Genomic DNA, 16,361 nt, shown 5'->3' on the forward strand with positions numbered 1-16,361 from the left:
CTGTGCTGGCTGCCTCCTATTCCTGTCCTGAGGCTTAGATGTGTCACTAACGGTGGAAGGACAAAGGAAAATGAAGCTGCTGCTCATTGACATATACTGCTTATCTTCCCTGAACCAAACTGTAGGAACAGCTGTACAGGTTAGTTTCAAATAACCTCCTGTTAGTGTGGAAACTTCACATTAAAGACAGAGGAAGAACAGTAGAGTAGCACTCAGAAAAAGGTTTTTATAAAGTTGCTGGACATTTTGTGTAGGTCTGGTGCACCTTTCCTAGACTCAACAGTAATACTTCAATGGTAATGGGTCTTGCCTTTAACCCCTTGTTGCTTCTTCTGCTAGTGAAGTGTATACAAGAGAAATCTGCCTTTCGGGACTAAGACTATCTGAGCAGTCATCTGCAAGAAGCAACCTAGTTTTGTCTGTCACTTTATCTCTAAGGACTAAGGTCATATGAAACCCTCATTGTCCCTTTCCCTTCTCAGCTCTCCTCATGCCTTCCTCTTCTCCCACTATTTGCACTTAACTTCCGTTATTTTCAAGAAGAACTTGAAAGGTCTACCCAATTTTAGTCTTCAGAATAATGGAAAAAAAAATGAGCCCTGGTTGGAATTGGGGCAAGCTTTGTAATTTTATAATTGTGATTGTTAATCTCTGAGGTACATTTCTTGATACTTCCATGCCAAAGTTGTCAATAGCTGTAATGTGAAAACTCATTTACTGTAAGTAGCTTAGACTGCAAGAGAGAGTGGATCAACCCTTCAGTATTGTGGCACTGGAAGGACAAGAGCTGGGATGTGAGTTTTTCCACCTCAGGGACTGCAGGTCTGGAAAAGTCTCCATTTCTCTCATTTGCTCTCCAGAGTTTGCCTCTCAAACTTCTTTTCCCCACAGTGAAAACACAGTAAACACACAGACTTGAATAAACTCAAGAGTTGGTGGTGTTTGATATCCAGCTATTGTCTGAACTCTCTGAGGACTCTGTGTGGATGCTCCGGAAAAAGTCAGAATGAGGTTTTAAGTGATGGTTGACCCACCCATGCCACATAGGTCAAAGAGTAGGAGCCAGATGGAGAGCTGTGTGCTGATCCTATCCCAGCAGGGCCAGGCAGAAACAGGCCAACAGTCCATCCTTTTAAACAAGCTGAATTGTAGCAACACAAACAAGGGTAAGCCTTTGGAAAACAGCACTGTAGACAAGAAGGATTATTTCTGTGGGTATGCCATGAACAACCTCAATCAGCATGTGCTATTTACTCTCAGACAAAGGTGAGAAAAACCTTGCAGTCTTTTACAGTCTGCTTCCTGCTACTTTCTGAGTGTGGACAAGACCCTCTGCCCTTACAGGGCTTCAGCTTTCCTTCCTGTATGCCAAGTTCAGACGTACTCATTCTAGATGTCTTAGCACAGTCACCAGGTGGCTCTGGGAAAGGTGAAAAAAAGGCCAGATTGCTTTGATGTGGACGAATAGCAAAAATCTCCCTTTCCCACTTCCATCTGCACATGCTTAGTGAGGCACCTGCAATCAGGCGATCACTGTGAATACAGACAGATGTGTGGTTGTGCTCAGTGGGCACAGACCAAGTGAGATATTTCTGATTCCAGAGCCACAGAATTGACAAACAGTGGCTTCTGGTTTTTGATGTGATGGTACAACCTGAAAGATAGTGACAGTGAGCAGAGGAACACGTTGCAGTGACATAAGGCAGGGATGAATTTAGGTGGACAGCAGGTACTTAAGAGTAACTGCCTGTACACAAGGCCTTAATCTACAGTAGACACAGGGAAACTGCATGTTAATGTGAATGAGATTAATGGCCTCCCACATACAGAGGATACTGTAAAGGGGAGAGCACACACTCCAGCAGTTACCAGGATTAGTGATGTACTACTCCTTACAGCCATGGGTCCACACACTATCATTAACTTCCAGGCACAGTTCCATAGGTCTATCCCATCTATTGACACTTTCAATATTATTTCATATAAACCACTTGTTTAGTAGCCAGTGACACTAAATTACGTAATCTGGTATGCATTTAAGTCAAAGTAGAAAACCCTCTGCCGAGGACATACTATCTACTGCAAGACTAGAGGTAGCTGGACCTTAGATCCAAGCACACAAAAGCAGGCAATTCTTTCTACAATGAGTTATGAATCTATAACAGTCTGTTGTCTGAAGACTGCTGGTGAGATCAGTCAAACTGCTTTTCTGAAGATGTAAATGCTAATTGTTTACATAATGTCAAAAAAGATGAGAAGTCCATGGAGGCCTCCTAAGTGCACAGAAACTAATTTTGACTCAGAAAGTTCGAGCTGAAACTAGTGAGAGGCTGGAAGATGCACCAGCTTATGGCTTCTTCTAGAGGCAGGATACTAAGCTACATTAACCTTTGCTCTGATACAATAGAGGCTTACTTTTAAAAGTGATGAGTTCAGAATTCACTTGTACAGTAATGGACACTAAAAGGGAAGACTTCCGATCGGTTTTAAATCTTCTGCTCTGTCTCAGAGGGATCTTAGACGCATAAAGGCAGGCAATATGAAAGACTTGACTAAATGCTTCTGAACTGCAAAAAAAGTCACTTGGAAGTCATATTAAAATCTTGTTTCAATTGTTCTATCGTAACAGTTTTGCCTGTAGCAACTATAACACTGTTCAATAACCACTATATCTTCCTTGTGTTATGTTTTGTCAATGTTTTTCCAGGTGTTCCTGAAGCAGAAATTACTTGGTTTAAGAACAAGGTCAAGCTGTCCTCTGCTTACCATCTGCATGATGGGTTGCTGCTAATTGAGAATGTTTCTCTGTCAGATCAGGGGTTGTACTCCTGCAAGGCAGCCAATCATCGTGGGGAGGTAACTGAAAGCTCCCAGCTGTTGGTTCTTGGTGAGTACAGGTTATTTTGCACTTGCAGCAATAGCAATGTGGTTGCTGGCACACCCAGCCTGTAGAGCAAATGAAAGAATGTGGAAAGAGGTAATGGCATAGAAATACCCTGGTTCTAAGAAAAGAATCAGTCTGCATTTGTTTCCTGGGCAGCATCACCAGAAACAAGGTGATTGTCAAAGGAAGATGGATAAGGAGAAAATGTCGAAGCAGAACACCCGCACCTCCCAGTGCTGAGATATTCAGTTTCTCTCTTTCAGACTTACTACTTAAGAAAAGCATTTGTTAATAATTTCTTAAAGTGGGTCTCTTGAAATGAGAATGGTGACAATTTTTCCCTGTGCTCTGCCTCTGCTGAGCAGCCTTTCTCTACATACCCCTGTGATACCCACCTGTTTCACACCTAACAGGTGCATAAACCCAGTGTGCTTTTAAAAAGCACTTCCCAAGTTCACTGAGGGGTGAAGTTTACTTTTTCTTAGGTTTCTAAACAACAGACAAAAAATCCCAGCTGGGCGATTTGAAAAAACAATGTCACCTGTGAAGTACAGGTGGAAGTGTTACCTGGTGGTAATTGGATAAGTGGGAAAGGGGTTTCCTTTCCTCGTAACTCATCTTCTGTTATTTCTCCATGCCTGGCAGATGAATGGTACAGTCAGACTTTGTAAGTGCTTCTGTACATTTGTTAGTGAAGTGTCAAATTTTGAAGCCCAGTCTCTGTTATTGGTGCAACACCGTTACAGCATCTGTTACAGCTCTCGTCTTTCATGAGTAGAGTGAGCACAGGTTCTATGGATGGTGCAGCTTCCAGACTACTAGTAGGTGTCTAAAGTTGCCCCTCTGAAATGGTAATACTGCAGCATGTCAAATAATGCAGAAGCAGCTGGTGGTGGGTTTTTTTGATATGCCTGAGGTGTTTTCTGCTATGATGTTACTCATCACTTTAGTCTCCCAATCTGTTACCAGAGCCTCCACAACCTCTTCCTTATCTAGAAGACTTGACAGCAGTTCTCTCCAGTGCTGGGACCAGCACTCGTTCAGTGCTGACCTCTCCTTTGGGAACAAAAATGACCGTCAGTCCAGGGAGCTCTGCTTTCATAGGTAAGTCAAGTACTTGAAGATTTCTTTACATTAAAAAGGGTTTAGAGTTTAGTTTACAGTTAAGCATATGGTTTTCCAGCCGTGGAACACTGGGACAAAAGACGTCAGACTGACAATGTATTGTCAATCATAATCACTGCCAAATTGTTCTCAGATCTCAGAAATTCATTTAAAAGAAGGAGGTCCTCTTATTAGTGTAATGCCCCAAACCTGCATGCAGAATAAGGGCTCCATTGTGCTACACTTTACAACACCCTGTAAGAATCTGCCTGCTCTGAGGGGCTGGCAATTTAATTCAACAGAAGACATGGCAAACTGATGCGCCAATTTATATAAAAGAATAATCAACTATGGTTCTCTTTTTCTTCTATATTTGGGTACTAGTCTTTCTATATGTCTGCTATTAATATTGTATATCTTTTTTCTTCAGAGCTTTTTCTAGAATGTTGCCTGTTCCTCTAGCCATGTTTTTTTCTTGCAAGGTTTCTGTTTCATTCTGTTAATTTTATTCCTCTGTTATATCACACAATCAATGCCTGCACAAAACCATATAAGGAAATAGTCCACAATGAAATCCTTTTCTTCTTTTCATCCTTTTCTGCCTTCCATATTAGCTTTATCTTCTTTACACCGCAAGTTCTGTTGCATGCTGTAAACTCCTTTCAGCTCTGTGGATGTGATTAACTTGCAAAGAGAATCTCATATTTTTCTAAAGCTCAGGGTATGTTTATTTTTAAATGTAATTTCTTAGATGGATGTTGAGCCTCTACTAACTGTCAGGTTCAGATAGGCAAACAGCTTCTCTAATGGCCTTGTTACTATATACAGTAAAATCTTGTCAAATCCTACAGCTCCAGAACAATCTTTTATCTTCTCAGAGGTAGGGGTCTGCAACTTTTAGCACACGATCTGTAGCTGGCTTGAGTGATTCTAGTTCTGGTCTCTGTACTTTCCAAAACATTCTTTGCTTACATTTAGTAGCAATTTTATTTTTGCAATGGAGGCTTTGTATTTATGTTTTTAGTTTTGTATGGTTTACTTTTCCCCAGTAACATCTGCATACATTTGAAATGGCTTTTAGCATGCAGCTCTGGATTACATTTCTGCTTGCACAAAATCTGCATTGAAATAGTCATTGGTGGGGGGAATATCTGAAGGTATTTGTTAGCACTGAATAAATCATTTTGAGTATGGTTTTATTATACTCACTGTTGTAAAACTGGATCACACTCCTGTTTCATCCATTTTCTCTCACGTTTCCAAAAAGAGGTCTTTAGTAGTTTTAGGGATTTTTTATTGTTTGAAACCAATAATTGAACCACAAAGTGTGTTCTGCACGGCCTGTATATAACCACCTCTAAATTAATTTCATTTGGCCTTGTCTCGCTGTACCCGGCCATTCCACTTTGGGGGCAAGGAAACTCCATGAATCTTAATAGCAAAATACCAAACCTGTTTAATTCTTGAGGCTATTCCCTCAACTTCACTGGAGTTTTACTGGCCTGAATTTGAGGACAGTTATTATTAAAACCTAAGAAATCACCTGTGAGATTTTTTCTAATGAAAAATCAGCATGGAATAGGCTACACTATCAGTTAGAAAGCTACAGTCCAGTATGCTGCATCACACAAAACATTCAACTTCCATGTATGTTATTTAAATTCATTTTCTGTAGTCGTACCAAAGAATTTGGATTCATCCACAATGAGAATAACCATTACTGAAAAAAAAAAAAAAAAAGAAAAAACCAAACTAAGAAAGGACTCATCTCTCAGCTTATTTTTTTTAAATCTACATGTAATTTACTTTGTACACTAATATCAGTATGAATTACAATCAAAGACAATATTTACTCCCAAACTTAGTCTTCCAATGCAGGAGCTAATTTTATCATGGACTAGTATGATACCTTCATAATCAACCTTTGCTGGAAACATTGCTACCCTGGAAGAAAAAAATCTGCATGTGTTTGTATGCACCAGCTGCAAACACTAATTTGGGAACAACTTGTGAGCTTGTAAACCTGTGACCCATGTCTGTGTCCGCTGTCCACAATATCCCCTACAAGCTGTACACTAATTCTTTCTATTCTGCCACCCAGCAAACTGACTTTATTCCTGTTAAATCTTTCATCATTGGTTATGTTGGGGTGTTTGCTCTACATATTCTGGATGCCCCATATAAGAACTTTAGATACATAAATTACTATGCGTAGGGTCCCTTGTCTGTGCTACTGCTGACAGACACCAACATTTCTTGGAACTTGGAAGGCATTGAATTAGACCTGATATTTGTATATCTAAAGATATAAGGATTTGTTGAATAGAGAAGAAAAATAGAACATGTGCAAAGAAACAGTGAAGTGTGAAGAAAATGAGTGATAAATAGGCTTTGGGAAAACTTTATATTTTAAAGGAGTTAAAAGACACCAAAGGTGAAAAAATGTGTTAGAAACCTGGATAAATTCAGGTATGGGTTTGACAAGGTTTAAGAAAAATGGGAATCAAAACATTAAACACTGGGTTTGTGCCTTGAAATAAACAAAACAAACAAAAGAATCCAACACAAACCAAGCAAACAAAAAAAAACAACCCAAACCCCAGAAAATATTAGCACAGCAACAGAAGATTAAAGTTGCAAATGAAAAATTGTTTGGAAATTAACAACTTTATAGAATTATAGAATATAACAACAATTAACAAGCTGAGTTGAAAGGGGCAAGTGAAGTCTCCAGACTATCATGCATGCTATTCACTGTCTTTTACAAAGTGAAATTATGCAATGCTTCCACCATTATTTCAGCCATTTGAAACAATGGACATGCTCGCTGGAGTCAACTCCTATGGGTTTCTTCTACATAAATTTCAGGGGATTTACAGAAGGTAAAAGCCAGGTCCATAATAAGAATACCTGGTTTGGAGGTCTTCTTTCTCATTCTGAAGGGTCATTCAGCAGTCACTTGTGTGCCTTCACTATAGAAGTAGAGGAAAATATATGTTAAAAACACATGCCCTGCCCAATGGAGTCATCAACCTTCCAATTAAGATCTGATATCTTTTTGCATGAGCTTACAGGAATATTTTTGTCTTGTGTACTTCTTACTTTCACTTCTGAAGGGTTGAAATTTCAGTTAGCTTTCTAGGACCAACTCATCATCCAGTTAGGGAGCATGATGTAGATAGTGGCTTACACAGATTGATGTTTACCCTAGTCCTTCTCAACTTTTGGAAGTACATGTAGAGTACTGCAGTCCTTCCCAGCCCTCATGTTCATTGGCAGGTAGTGTAGTAGACACTTCTGTGCTATCTGCAGATCACACATCTGAAGGACAGGACTTTGCTTGAAGCAGAAGCTAGAGCACCCATGAGCTTGGAAATATTTGAGTTTTACAGTAGCACAACCTGACTATCAGTGATGAGCAACAGACTGTCATGCACTTTCTGATGTCCTTGGTTCATGGCAGCAACACAAGAAGACTTTATATCACACTAACATAGAACACGGTAAATTTCTGAAATTATACCAGTTTATGTTTCTTTGAAAAGCTTTCATGTTAGATCTTAACCTTATTAAAGCTTCTGTTTTTGAGACTTTTTAAATTTTGAATACAGTTTTCCTGAATGTTGGTAATGAAAATGTTATAAGGAATTCTGTCCTTTTCCTCAGAAATAAGTTATTTTGTTTGTCCCCTGATAAGGACTTCTGGTTTTTAACAATATTAATGGCCCTTTGACTTCTATAAGTCCTGATTACTTTGTGCAGTTATCTTTTTTAATTAAAGGAACATCCTAAGTTAATTTATTTTCAGTAGAATTTCTTTATCTATGCTACAAGTATCACTGAATTTTTCTGCACAGCTCCCTAGCCGTATTTCCATGGGTCTTGAGTTTTGTAAATGTTAATTTTGACAAAACTGAGGTTGTATGACCCAACGTTCCTGATTTCTAACACTCCTGCAGAAAAGGCTTTGGGCCTATCAAGAATACTTGTTTTCATTTTGGTTCAAGCTTGTTGTTTCCTGTGTTTGAAGACATTTCGGTGAGAAAATCTGAGGATCTTAAAAATCCTGGTGGGGATTCACTACAGTTCCTCAGATTTGTTGTGACCTTGTTGGAAACCTCAGCAGGCTTGTCAAAAGATAGAAAATATGATATAAAAATGTCTCCTTATCTTAGCACAGAAGAATACTATATTTATTGCAATTACATGGCACAGTGAAAGCTGCAGCTTTCATGACTGACTTAGATATGTGAATTATATTTAAGTGAGGATTTTTGCAGGAACATTGGAATAAAGGTCAGAACTGAATACTTCAAGGAATACAGAAATGTAGGAATACCTGTAAAATGTCACAGTGAAGGAAAATAGTTGAAGGATAATGTACTTTGATTGTAAGCGCACATTGTTTCTTGGCATCTATTGCTTTGTTTAAATATTTTGTTGCAGGTGAGCTCTTAGAGTTGCACAGAAAATGTCTGTGAACAAATTTGGAGAAATTTTCCTCAAGGATTCACGTTCGTGTCTCATGTTTTTTCAGAAATCTTTGTCATGGGTGATGTTTTCTGAAAACATAATATGCACTTGAGGCTATAAATACTGAAGGAAAGGGAATTGCTGCACTGCACATCAAATAAATTAAATAAAGTGTTTGGACTACATTTATGAGGCAGCCAAAGGGAGGAATGCATCTTTATCTTGGAATGCAGCCCAGGCTCATCAATTTAAGGAGAAATGGGAGCGTAAGCAGTTAAGATAGCTAGGGTCTGAAATGAACAGAAGATCTAGCTCTTGGCACAGTACAAGACTTAAGCAATGTCTTTAAAAAGAGAAGACATCCAATAGTAGCTAGTCTACTTGAAATTAAATATTGAGATAATGGTCACTAGTCTATTTGAAATTAAATATTGAGATAATGGTAGCTGTTTTGTATAGCTGCAATGTATATTTTTAAGGCTTACTGTATCCTGATGAATGTTCACATTTTGGAAAAAAAAATAACAGCAATTTTTCTGGTCAAAATAGGAGATGCCATCATGATGTAGATTCTTCACCTTTATTCTGTTTTTATTCTCTGAATGAAATGAATGCAATGCAAATCCTGGAGCATAATGGTTATTCTAGGCAATCGGAAGATATGAGTGAACCTATGGGGAAAAGCCTAGGAAACTGTTTGGAATCTGGTTCCCATTTCTTTTTTCTCCCAGACTACATATTCTCCCATTTGGGAACCTGCTGTCATCCCCAGTTTAGGACTGAATTTTCACTTTTCCAGGCTATGCTACATCTATGTAATTTTGTGTATTTGGCAAAAAAAGTCCCTGTTGGTAGGAGATACTGAAAATAACTCTGAAGTTGGATGATAAAGTGTACTTTTTTATGACCAGAAAAATATAGTCAATTATAAAAAAAGGATACTGCTTCTCCATATTTATTGTGTTCTCCCTGATGACTTCCGTATCAAAATTACTCATTTCACAAATCAGAACACGATTTCACTAACTGCCAGTGCTGCAAACAGAGTCCTAGAAAGCAGACTTCTTTCTGTTTTTATGCATTATCCCAAATGACCACAGAGTTAGAGCAGCTTAGGTGCCAATTGCAGTGCTGCTTCAGAAGATGAAGAACTGGACTACAAAATCCTGTTCTGCAAACACCAAAATTATTTAGAAATAAAGCTGTTTTAAAAACAAAGAAATAACAAAAACCTTTCACTTAAAAAATGCAAAGGATTCCCCTTATCACACCCAGCATTTCCCTCTCACTTTTATTTTACTGGCAATAGTATATTTCCCTCATTTTCCAGTAGAGTCACTTAGATGCCCAGAAGAAGCCCCAGAAATCAGAATGGAAAAATACAGTTATGGTAGCCACATTGCTTGCAATGGTCAGCCTTTTGAGGATGAATAAATTACTTATTCTGAAAGAGCCAACTGCATTAGAGCCAAGGCCTGAAGTTCAGGAGGGTTTTCAGTCTTTTTTTTTTCTTTTTCCAGAGGGGACCACTTCAAGTCTCTAGCTAATATTTGCCTATCTGCAAATTTAAAGGTTATCTAGATGCAGCACTGAACAGAAAAATTATCCTAGGACTTTTTGAATGTTCCGAGATGCGTAATAGTGAGTCAAATGTTGTACAATTGACTACTTTAGGAGAAGAAACAGATCATAGAGAGAGTCTGATGCCATGAACAGGACCAAACTCCTTCAGCAGAGCCAGAGAAGTTAGTGCAGCAATTGCTTGCTATCTATCTTGCTTCTGAGCCATAACATCTGTAAACATAGGACTGACACTTGTTCAAAATCAGTGTGAAAGACAGTAAAAGATCCAGATGAACACAACTGATCTGACCACTACAAATTTCTTGCAATGTTTGATGCTCAAGAGCAAAACTGTATCTTCTCGAAACATAGGAAGTTTTCCTTTACTCCCTGTTGCTCTTCCTCACTATACCATGAGTCTGTTCTAAATTTTCTGAGATTTTGAGAATTATTGCTGGATTAAAATTGGAAGCATAAATAGAAAATACAAAATAATTTACAATCTGTACAGAGTCAGCAAAGAGAAAACTCATGAGTAATTATGATTAAACCACTGTTTGTGCTCCCCTAAGAACTGCATAAGTTGTGCAGTAGGGGTCAGATAAATTCATGACTATCTGAGAAGTTATTTCGCACAAGATCATTTTTTTCCTCCTCACTCTCTGTAATAAATTTGCCGTCACATTTGAAAAATAGTTCTAATGCTAAAGAATCATTTTAGCAACTTTATTTTGCACTAATAATACTTCCACTGTGATGAGAATAAAGCACCAGATGCATTCATGGGATAATCTGTCCTGTTAACTATGTTTTCCATTCCCTGCCATTTTTGTCTCAGTGAAAATTCTGCCTTGTCACACTATTTACGAGAATTCTTAGGTAAGTGAAATTTCTATAAAGATGAGAATTAAAATTAATATGAAGAATATGCCACCATCATTTCAATGAATTCCTCAATCAGACTCTATCACATTGATTACATTCTAAATATTATATACAGTACATATAGTATTGCACTACCTTCCTTCTACACCAGACTACATTGTAAGATGTCACTGAAACGTGGCTTCTCATTTGCATGTGCATACTGTGTACATTTCAGTGTGTACAATATGTGATGATATCTCTGCTTGGTCAAACATTTTGACCACACTGATACAGTGTTTGTTTTTCAGGCAATTGGACACTAGTCCTGCTGCTGCCAAGCTCTGAAAGCAGAATCAAAAGAGCAAGGTCCTCTAGGCAATCTGCTGCCTTGGTTTTTTCCTGCTTGCTGTTCAGTGCCATCAATGAGCCAATCTGAGAACCACTGATCTATAGCAGTGATCCAAAATGCTGTCACCTAAAATAATATCACTGGCCTCTGGGACAACATCTGTTTAATTTTGGGTTTGTGGTAAGAGTTGCAGACCTTGAACCTGTGTCTCCAGGATCACTGACCTAAGTTCTGTTCTAACATAGATATAAATGATGCAGAGCTCCACTGAGGCAAGTTCTGGTGAAAAGTAGGGGTCTCAGACTTGCCACAGATATCCCAGTCCAGGAACCTGTCATTCTGCCAGCTCCTTCACATAAAAGATTTTTTTAGTCTCTTGCACAAGTTAAACTTTGTTCTAAAGTAAGTGTTAAGGGTGTTTTCCAACCCTGTTGGATTTCTGACCCGTTGACTAAATGGCTTATCCATTCTAAGCTTTGAAGCACCTTCTCCCTCCGTGATGGTTCTTAAAATCTATCCCAAATGGCAAAAGCACTTTGTTAATAACACAGAAGTTACAGCCTCTCTGGAGCAAGCAGCACTGGCTTTCCTGCACCTGTCTACATGCTACCTCCTTTGCTCTGAGTTTGTCATTTTCACTGTGCCACAGGAAGTTTCCTGAGCTGCTGATATCTTAGGATGTAGCAAGTTTATATCATCTTAAGAAATACAGAAAGGCTTCTACAGCAGCACTGACCTTCAGAAGTTGGGATGGTAATTGCATTATGCTCTAGCTCTTGCTCTGTCTTTTGTTGAACTCCTTATGCTGTTGTTCAGTGCTTGCTCCACACACCTCTTTTGAGTGTCATTTTCCTCCCATAAATGTAATTGTACAGTTAGCCTGGAGCGGTAGCACTGGTGGGGCAGAGGTTTATACTGAAGTGTGCTCCTTTTCCATTTTTGTCATGCACTGAGTAAACCCATCAGAGTTAGCTCAGGAGGTCATTTCAGCACACTGTATTCATTTTCATAGGCTTTGGTTTCATGTTTTGCCATTGGTGATTGTTTTCAGCCCAATCCTTATTAATACAAAATTCTGAGTGTGTAGGATTTCTGTTGTTAGAGTCATTTTAGAAATCAGTATTACTACCAGAGCTTTAAAATTTCCTTGCCTTTTTAATGGGCCCACCACATGGCTGTATATTTGGGAACATTTTTTACAGCCTCTCTGGGACCAAGAACGGGCCTAACTCAATTTCTGTTGAATACAGTGTAAATTTACAATGCTATGTAAATGATATTTAATAGCAGCATGTGTGGCACTGGGTAAACAGTTTAGGTGTTTTGAGAACTGTTTAAAAAACATGTCATATGTTTAGTACAGTAAGTTTCAGCTGCTCCTTTGGAGCCATAAATAGTTATTTGAAATTACTTCTTTTTTTAAAATGCTACTGTCATCAGCTGAATTGGCCTATTTCAAGAATTCCTAAATACTTGGCTTTCCTTATCTAGCATAAATTCACATTCATTTGACCTCCTTTAAACTATTAAAAATAAAGGTGATACTTACATTAACATTAATTCTTTCTTAGAAAGATACAGCATGGAATTATATTTAACTCTGTTAGGTTTAACATGTATTTTGCATTTTAGTCATCTAAGGAAAAAATAAGGTATGACAGGAAATCGGGGAAGTATTTCTTTGTGCCAGTCTGATCTCATCTACATAGTGTAAACACAGTAGTACAGTGTGAACTACGACAATAGTTCGACACCAAGCTTGTATCTATTCAGATTGATCTGTGGCTTCTTGTCCTGGGTTGAGTGAGTGGTGGGGTTTTTTTTGGTGGCAGGGGAAGGGGCTATAGGGGCGGCCCCCTGTGAGAAGCTTCTCGAAGCTCCCCCAGCTCCAAGTCAGCTCCACTTCTGTTTGGGAAATTGAGCCAATCTGCTGCGCCTCTGCGATAACGTATTTAAGAAGGGACGTGGTGACGTGCAGTCAGACTTACGAGGAGGAGTTGCTACAGCTGTGTGAACACCAAGGTCAGTGAAGGAACGGAGGAAGAAAGGAGGGGGGAGGTGTGCCAGAGCAGAGACCCCCCTGTATCCTGTGGTGAGATGGCAGGGCGGCCCCCCCCGACACCCATGAAGATCTACGGTGGAGCAGACATTGATTTATGGCCTATGGCTTCCGCTTGGTATAATCAAGGTGCTGTGCCCGAAGAAGGCCGGGGTCTTGTGGGAGAAGGTAGCCCCGCTGCTGTAATTCAGCGCTGGGAGGATTGCAGTACGCGTGGGTGTCCCACACCGGAGCAGCTCGGGAAGGACTGCAGCTGGGGGAGAGAATCCAGTCAGAGAAAGTTGGTGACCCACGATGGAGCAGTGTGGGGAACACTGCAGCCCATGGGAGGATCTCATGTTGGAGAAAGTTTGTGGAGGACTGTCTCCTGTGAGAGGGGGACCACGATCGAGCAGGGGGAGAAGTTCCAGAAGGTCCCCCCACCAAAGATAAAGGAAGTAGCTGACTGCACCCCCCATTCCCTGCCCCTGCGCCACTGGGGGAGGAGGTAGAGATATTGGGAGCAGAGCTGAGCCCGGGAAGAAGGGAGGGGTGGGGGGAAGGTGTTCTCAAGATGTGGCAATGCTGCTCACTGTCCTACTCTGTTAAGTGTTGTTAGTGTCTGTAATTAATGTATGTTCTTTTTTTTCTTCCCCTGACGAGTCTGCCTCTTGCTCGTGACCATAAAGGGGGATTTTTTTTCCCATCCCAGTCCTATCTCGAACCCCAAGCCTGGCTCTCTGTCCCTTCTTATGGCCGGAATAGAAGGGAGAGAGAGTGGCTTCGTGGCGGTTGGCTGCTGACCAGGCCCAAACCACAACACTTCTCTACATTTTGTTTCAAGCATTTTGTTCTTCATTTCATCCTTAATCTTGTTTCTGTATTTGTAATTGAACTTTTGTATTTGAAAGTATACTTCAACTCTTTTAATGTAAAGATTAGAGTGTAAATACTATCAGGTTTCAAATCCTGTAGCTGCATTATATTTACAGCTTTAACATAGCGTATTGTGTTCTACCACACTTTTCTGTCAGAATTCAGTAATATATATATATAGAGTCACAGGTGGGTTTTTTGTTTGACTATTTTATTTCAGTTTTAATGTAACTAATAATTCTGCTGCCAAATCCCTTCTTTCCTCCTTTGCCAGGCATTTCAGATAGTAGTCAGCAATCACCTTTCATCTCCCAATTTTATGTTTGGATAGGTACATGTCTGTGACTTGCAGAGGCAAGGACATAGGCCTTCTGATTTGTAAATCTAGCTGAAGTTTCCTGTGAACTTTCTGTACTACGTTTATTGTACTTTGTGATGTCCTGAAACATGCAGTCCCTAACCAATTGCAATGATGATTTTTTTTTTTCAAATTCAGGCCTTTTTTTGTTGACTCAAAGTATTTTGAACTAATGCAGCACAAACATTTGCCTATTTTGCAAGGAGTAATCAGTGATGAAAGCAAGGGTGTAAAAGTGAGCTTTAAGGTACAAGCATGAAGTTGAACATTAATACCAACAAATCCAAACTGCGTACCACAGTGTGTACTTACATGTGGGATATGCTACCCTAACCTATCTCTTAAATAGGAAGTAATTTCCAAAGATGGAAGTGTTGGCCTAAGACTAAGAAGGCAAGAATTTGATTTCCAGCTCCACTGCTGGCACTTGTCTTGGCCTCAGGTAAGACAGCATGTACCTCCTTGTGCCTTGATTAGCTGCTGGCAGAACAGAAAATGTGAGCCTACCTCCCGCAGCACAGCAGCTTTAGGGCTGCAAGTGGAAAGCTAAGTGGTTTGTTGAGCTCAGACTGCAGAATTACTTTGTTTAAAGAAATTTCAAAGAAACTGCCTCATCTTGACCTGAAGTCTTCACTCAGATTCCATCTTTAATAAATATTAAAAATATTGCCTGGAATTAATCAGCAGGTCAGTAGTAAATTAGAGAGCTATTTGTTAGACAAATATGAATGCATGAAAGTAATGTATGTTTTAAAAATATATATATTTTTAAAGGTAATGCTGTATTTTTTTTTTAAACTTGTATCACAAACTGTACTTAGTACTTTCAAAATTTATTTGACGTTTTCACCATTACTTTCCATACAGTTTTGTTGATTTAAGGTATCAGACTGCTAAAAAAAGTAATCCTAAAAGCAACAGTTTTTACACTTGGTTTTTCTGTCATTCAAGTCTACAAGCGAAACAGTGATGCATGCTTCATATTTTGTTCTCTTAGAATTAGCACAATAACCCAGAGTCTTTCTGCAGCTACAGTTGTAGAGAAGGTGTTGCAAAGGTATAATGGGGAGTTGAATTTGGCCTACACTATGCATTTATTCTTTCCACTCAAGAAATTAGCACTGTTGTGAAACATAGGCCTTCCCTCTCCAAATACACCCTTTTTATCCTTGAAATATTAACATTTTCCCTACCGAAAGATGTAATTTGCATTAGATTCTTGTTTATCTCTCCAGCTTTTGCACATCCATGACTTGTCCTGACCTTGAATGAATTCAGTGTCATGGTAGACTTTAGAAGGGAGACTGAAGGAGGTATTTTCTTTCTCTGTTTAAGAAGGACTGAAGGAGAAGGGCTGTCTCATGCCAGAGCTTTCACTGCTCAGAAACAGTCCCCAGAAAGGCTCTGTCCTCACCTTCTCAAGGGTTCCCATCCTTACAGCTTTGCAATAGCTGTGCTGTATGGAAGCAAAGCCAGTTTTCCCTTCTCAGGTGTTAGAGGAACAGGTGTTGAGATTTGGAAGGATAAAGCAGTCAGTGTCCACAGGGATGGGAGGAAATAGAGAATAAGTGCTGGTAGTCTGCATTAAGTAGTATTAAAATTATACCTGGGAGATGAGAAGGGGTTATTAATGGAACATGGTTTTTTATTGTACTCTGGTTCTCACTTAATATGCATAAAACATTATCCCATATCTTATGCATCCATATGCATGGGAAATGTATAGGAAATGTCACTTTCAAAATGCGATTAATGCTTGTTCTGCATACACAAATGAGGACTATCCATTACATATGAGTGTCATAGGTGTTAGTAAAGTTTTACTATTAAATGTTAAAAAAAGTAATAG

At 39.3% G+C, this 16,361-nt stretch overlaps 1 protein-coding gene across 2 annotated transcripts in view; it reads left to right on the top strand.

Moving 5' to 3' along the window:
* The window catches only part of ADAMTSL1 (ADAMTS like 1), a 206,780-nt gene that overhangs the window by 170,654 nt on the left and 19,765 nt on the right, over positions 1 to 16,361 (top strand). For both annotated transcript variants that reach the window (XM_033003851.2, XM_033003852.2), the window contains 2 exons: positions 2,708 to 2,887; positions 3,854 to 3,988. In XM_033003851.2, coding sequence (XP_032859742.1) covers positions 2,708 to 2,887; positions 3,854 to 3,988 — 315 coding nt within the window. The remainder of the gene's footprint in view (positions 1 to 2,707; positions 2,888 to 3,853; positions 3,989 to 16,361) is intronic.

This window comes from Tyto alba, unplaced genomic scaffold (assembly GCF_018691265.1).
Source record: "Tyto alba isolate M040663 unplaced genomic scaffold, T.alba_DEE_v4.0 Super-Scaffold_42, whole genome shotgun sequence".
Taxonomy (NCBI): domain Eukaryota; kingdom Metazoa; phylum Chordata; class Aves; order Strigiformes; family Tytonidae; genus Tyto; species Tyto alba.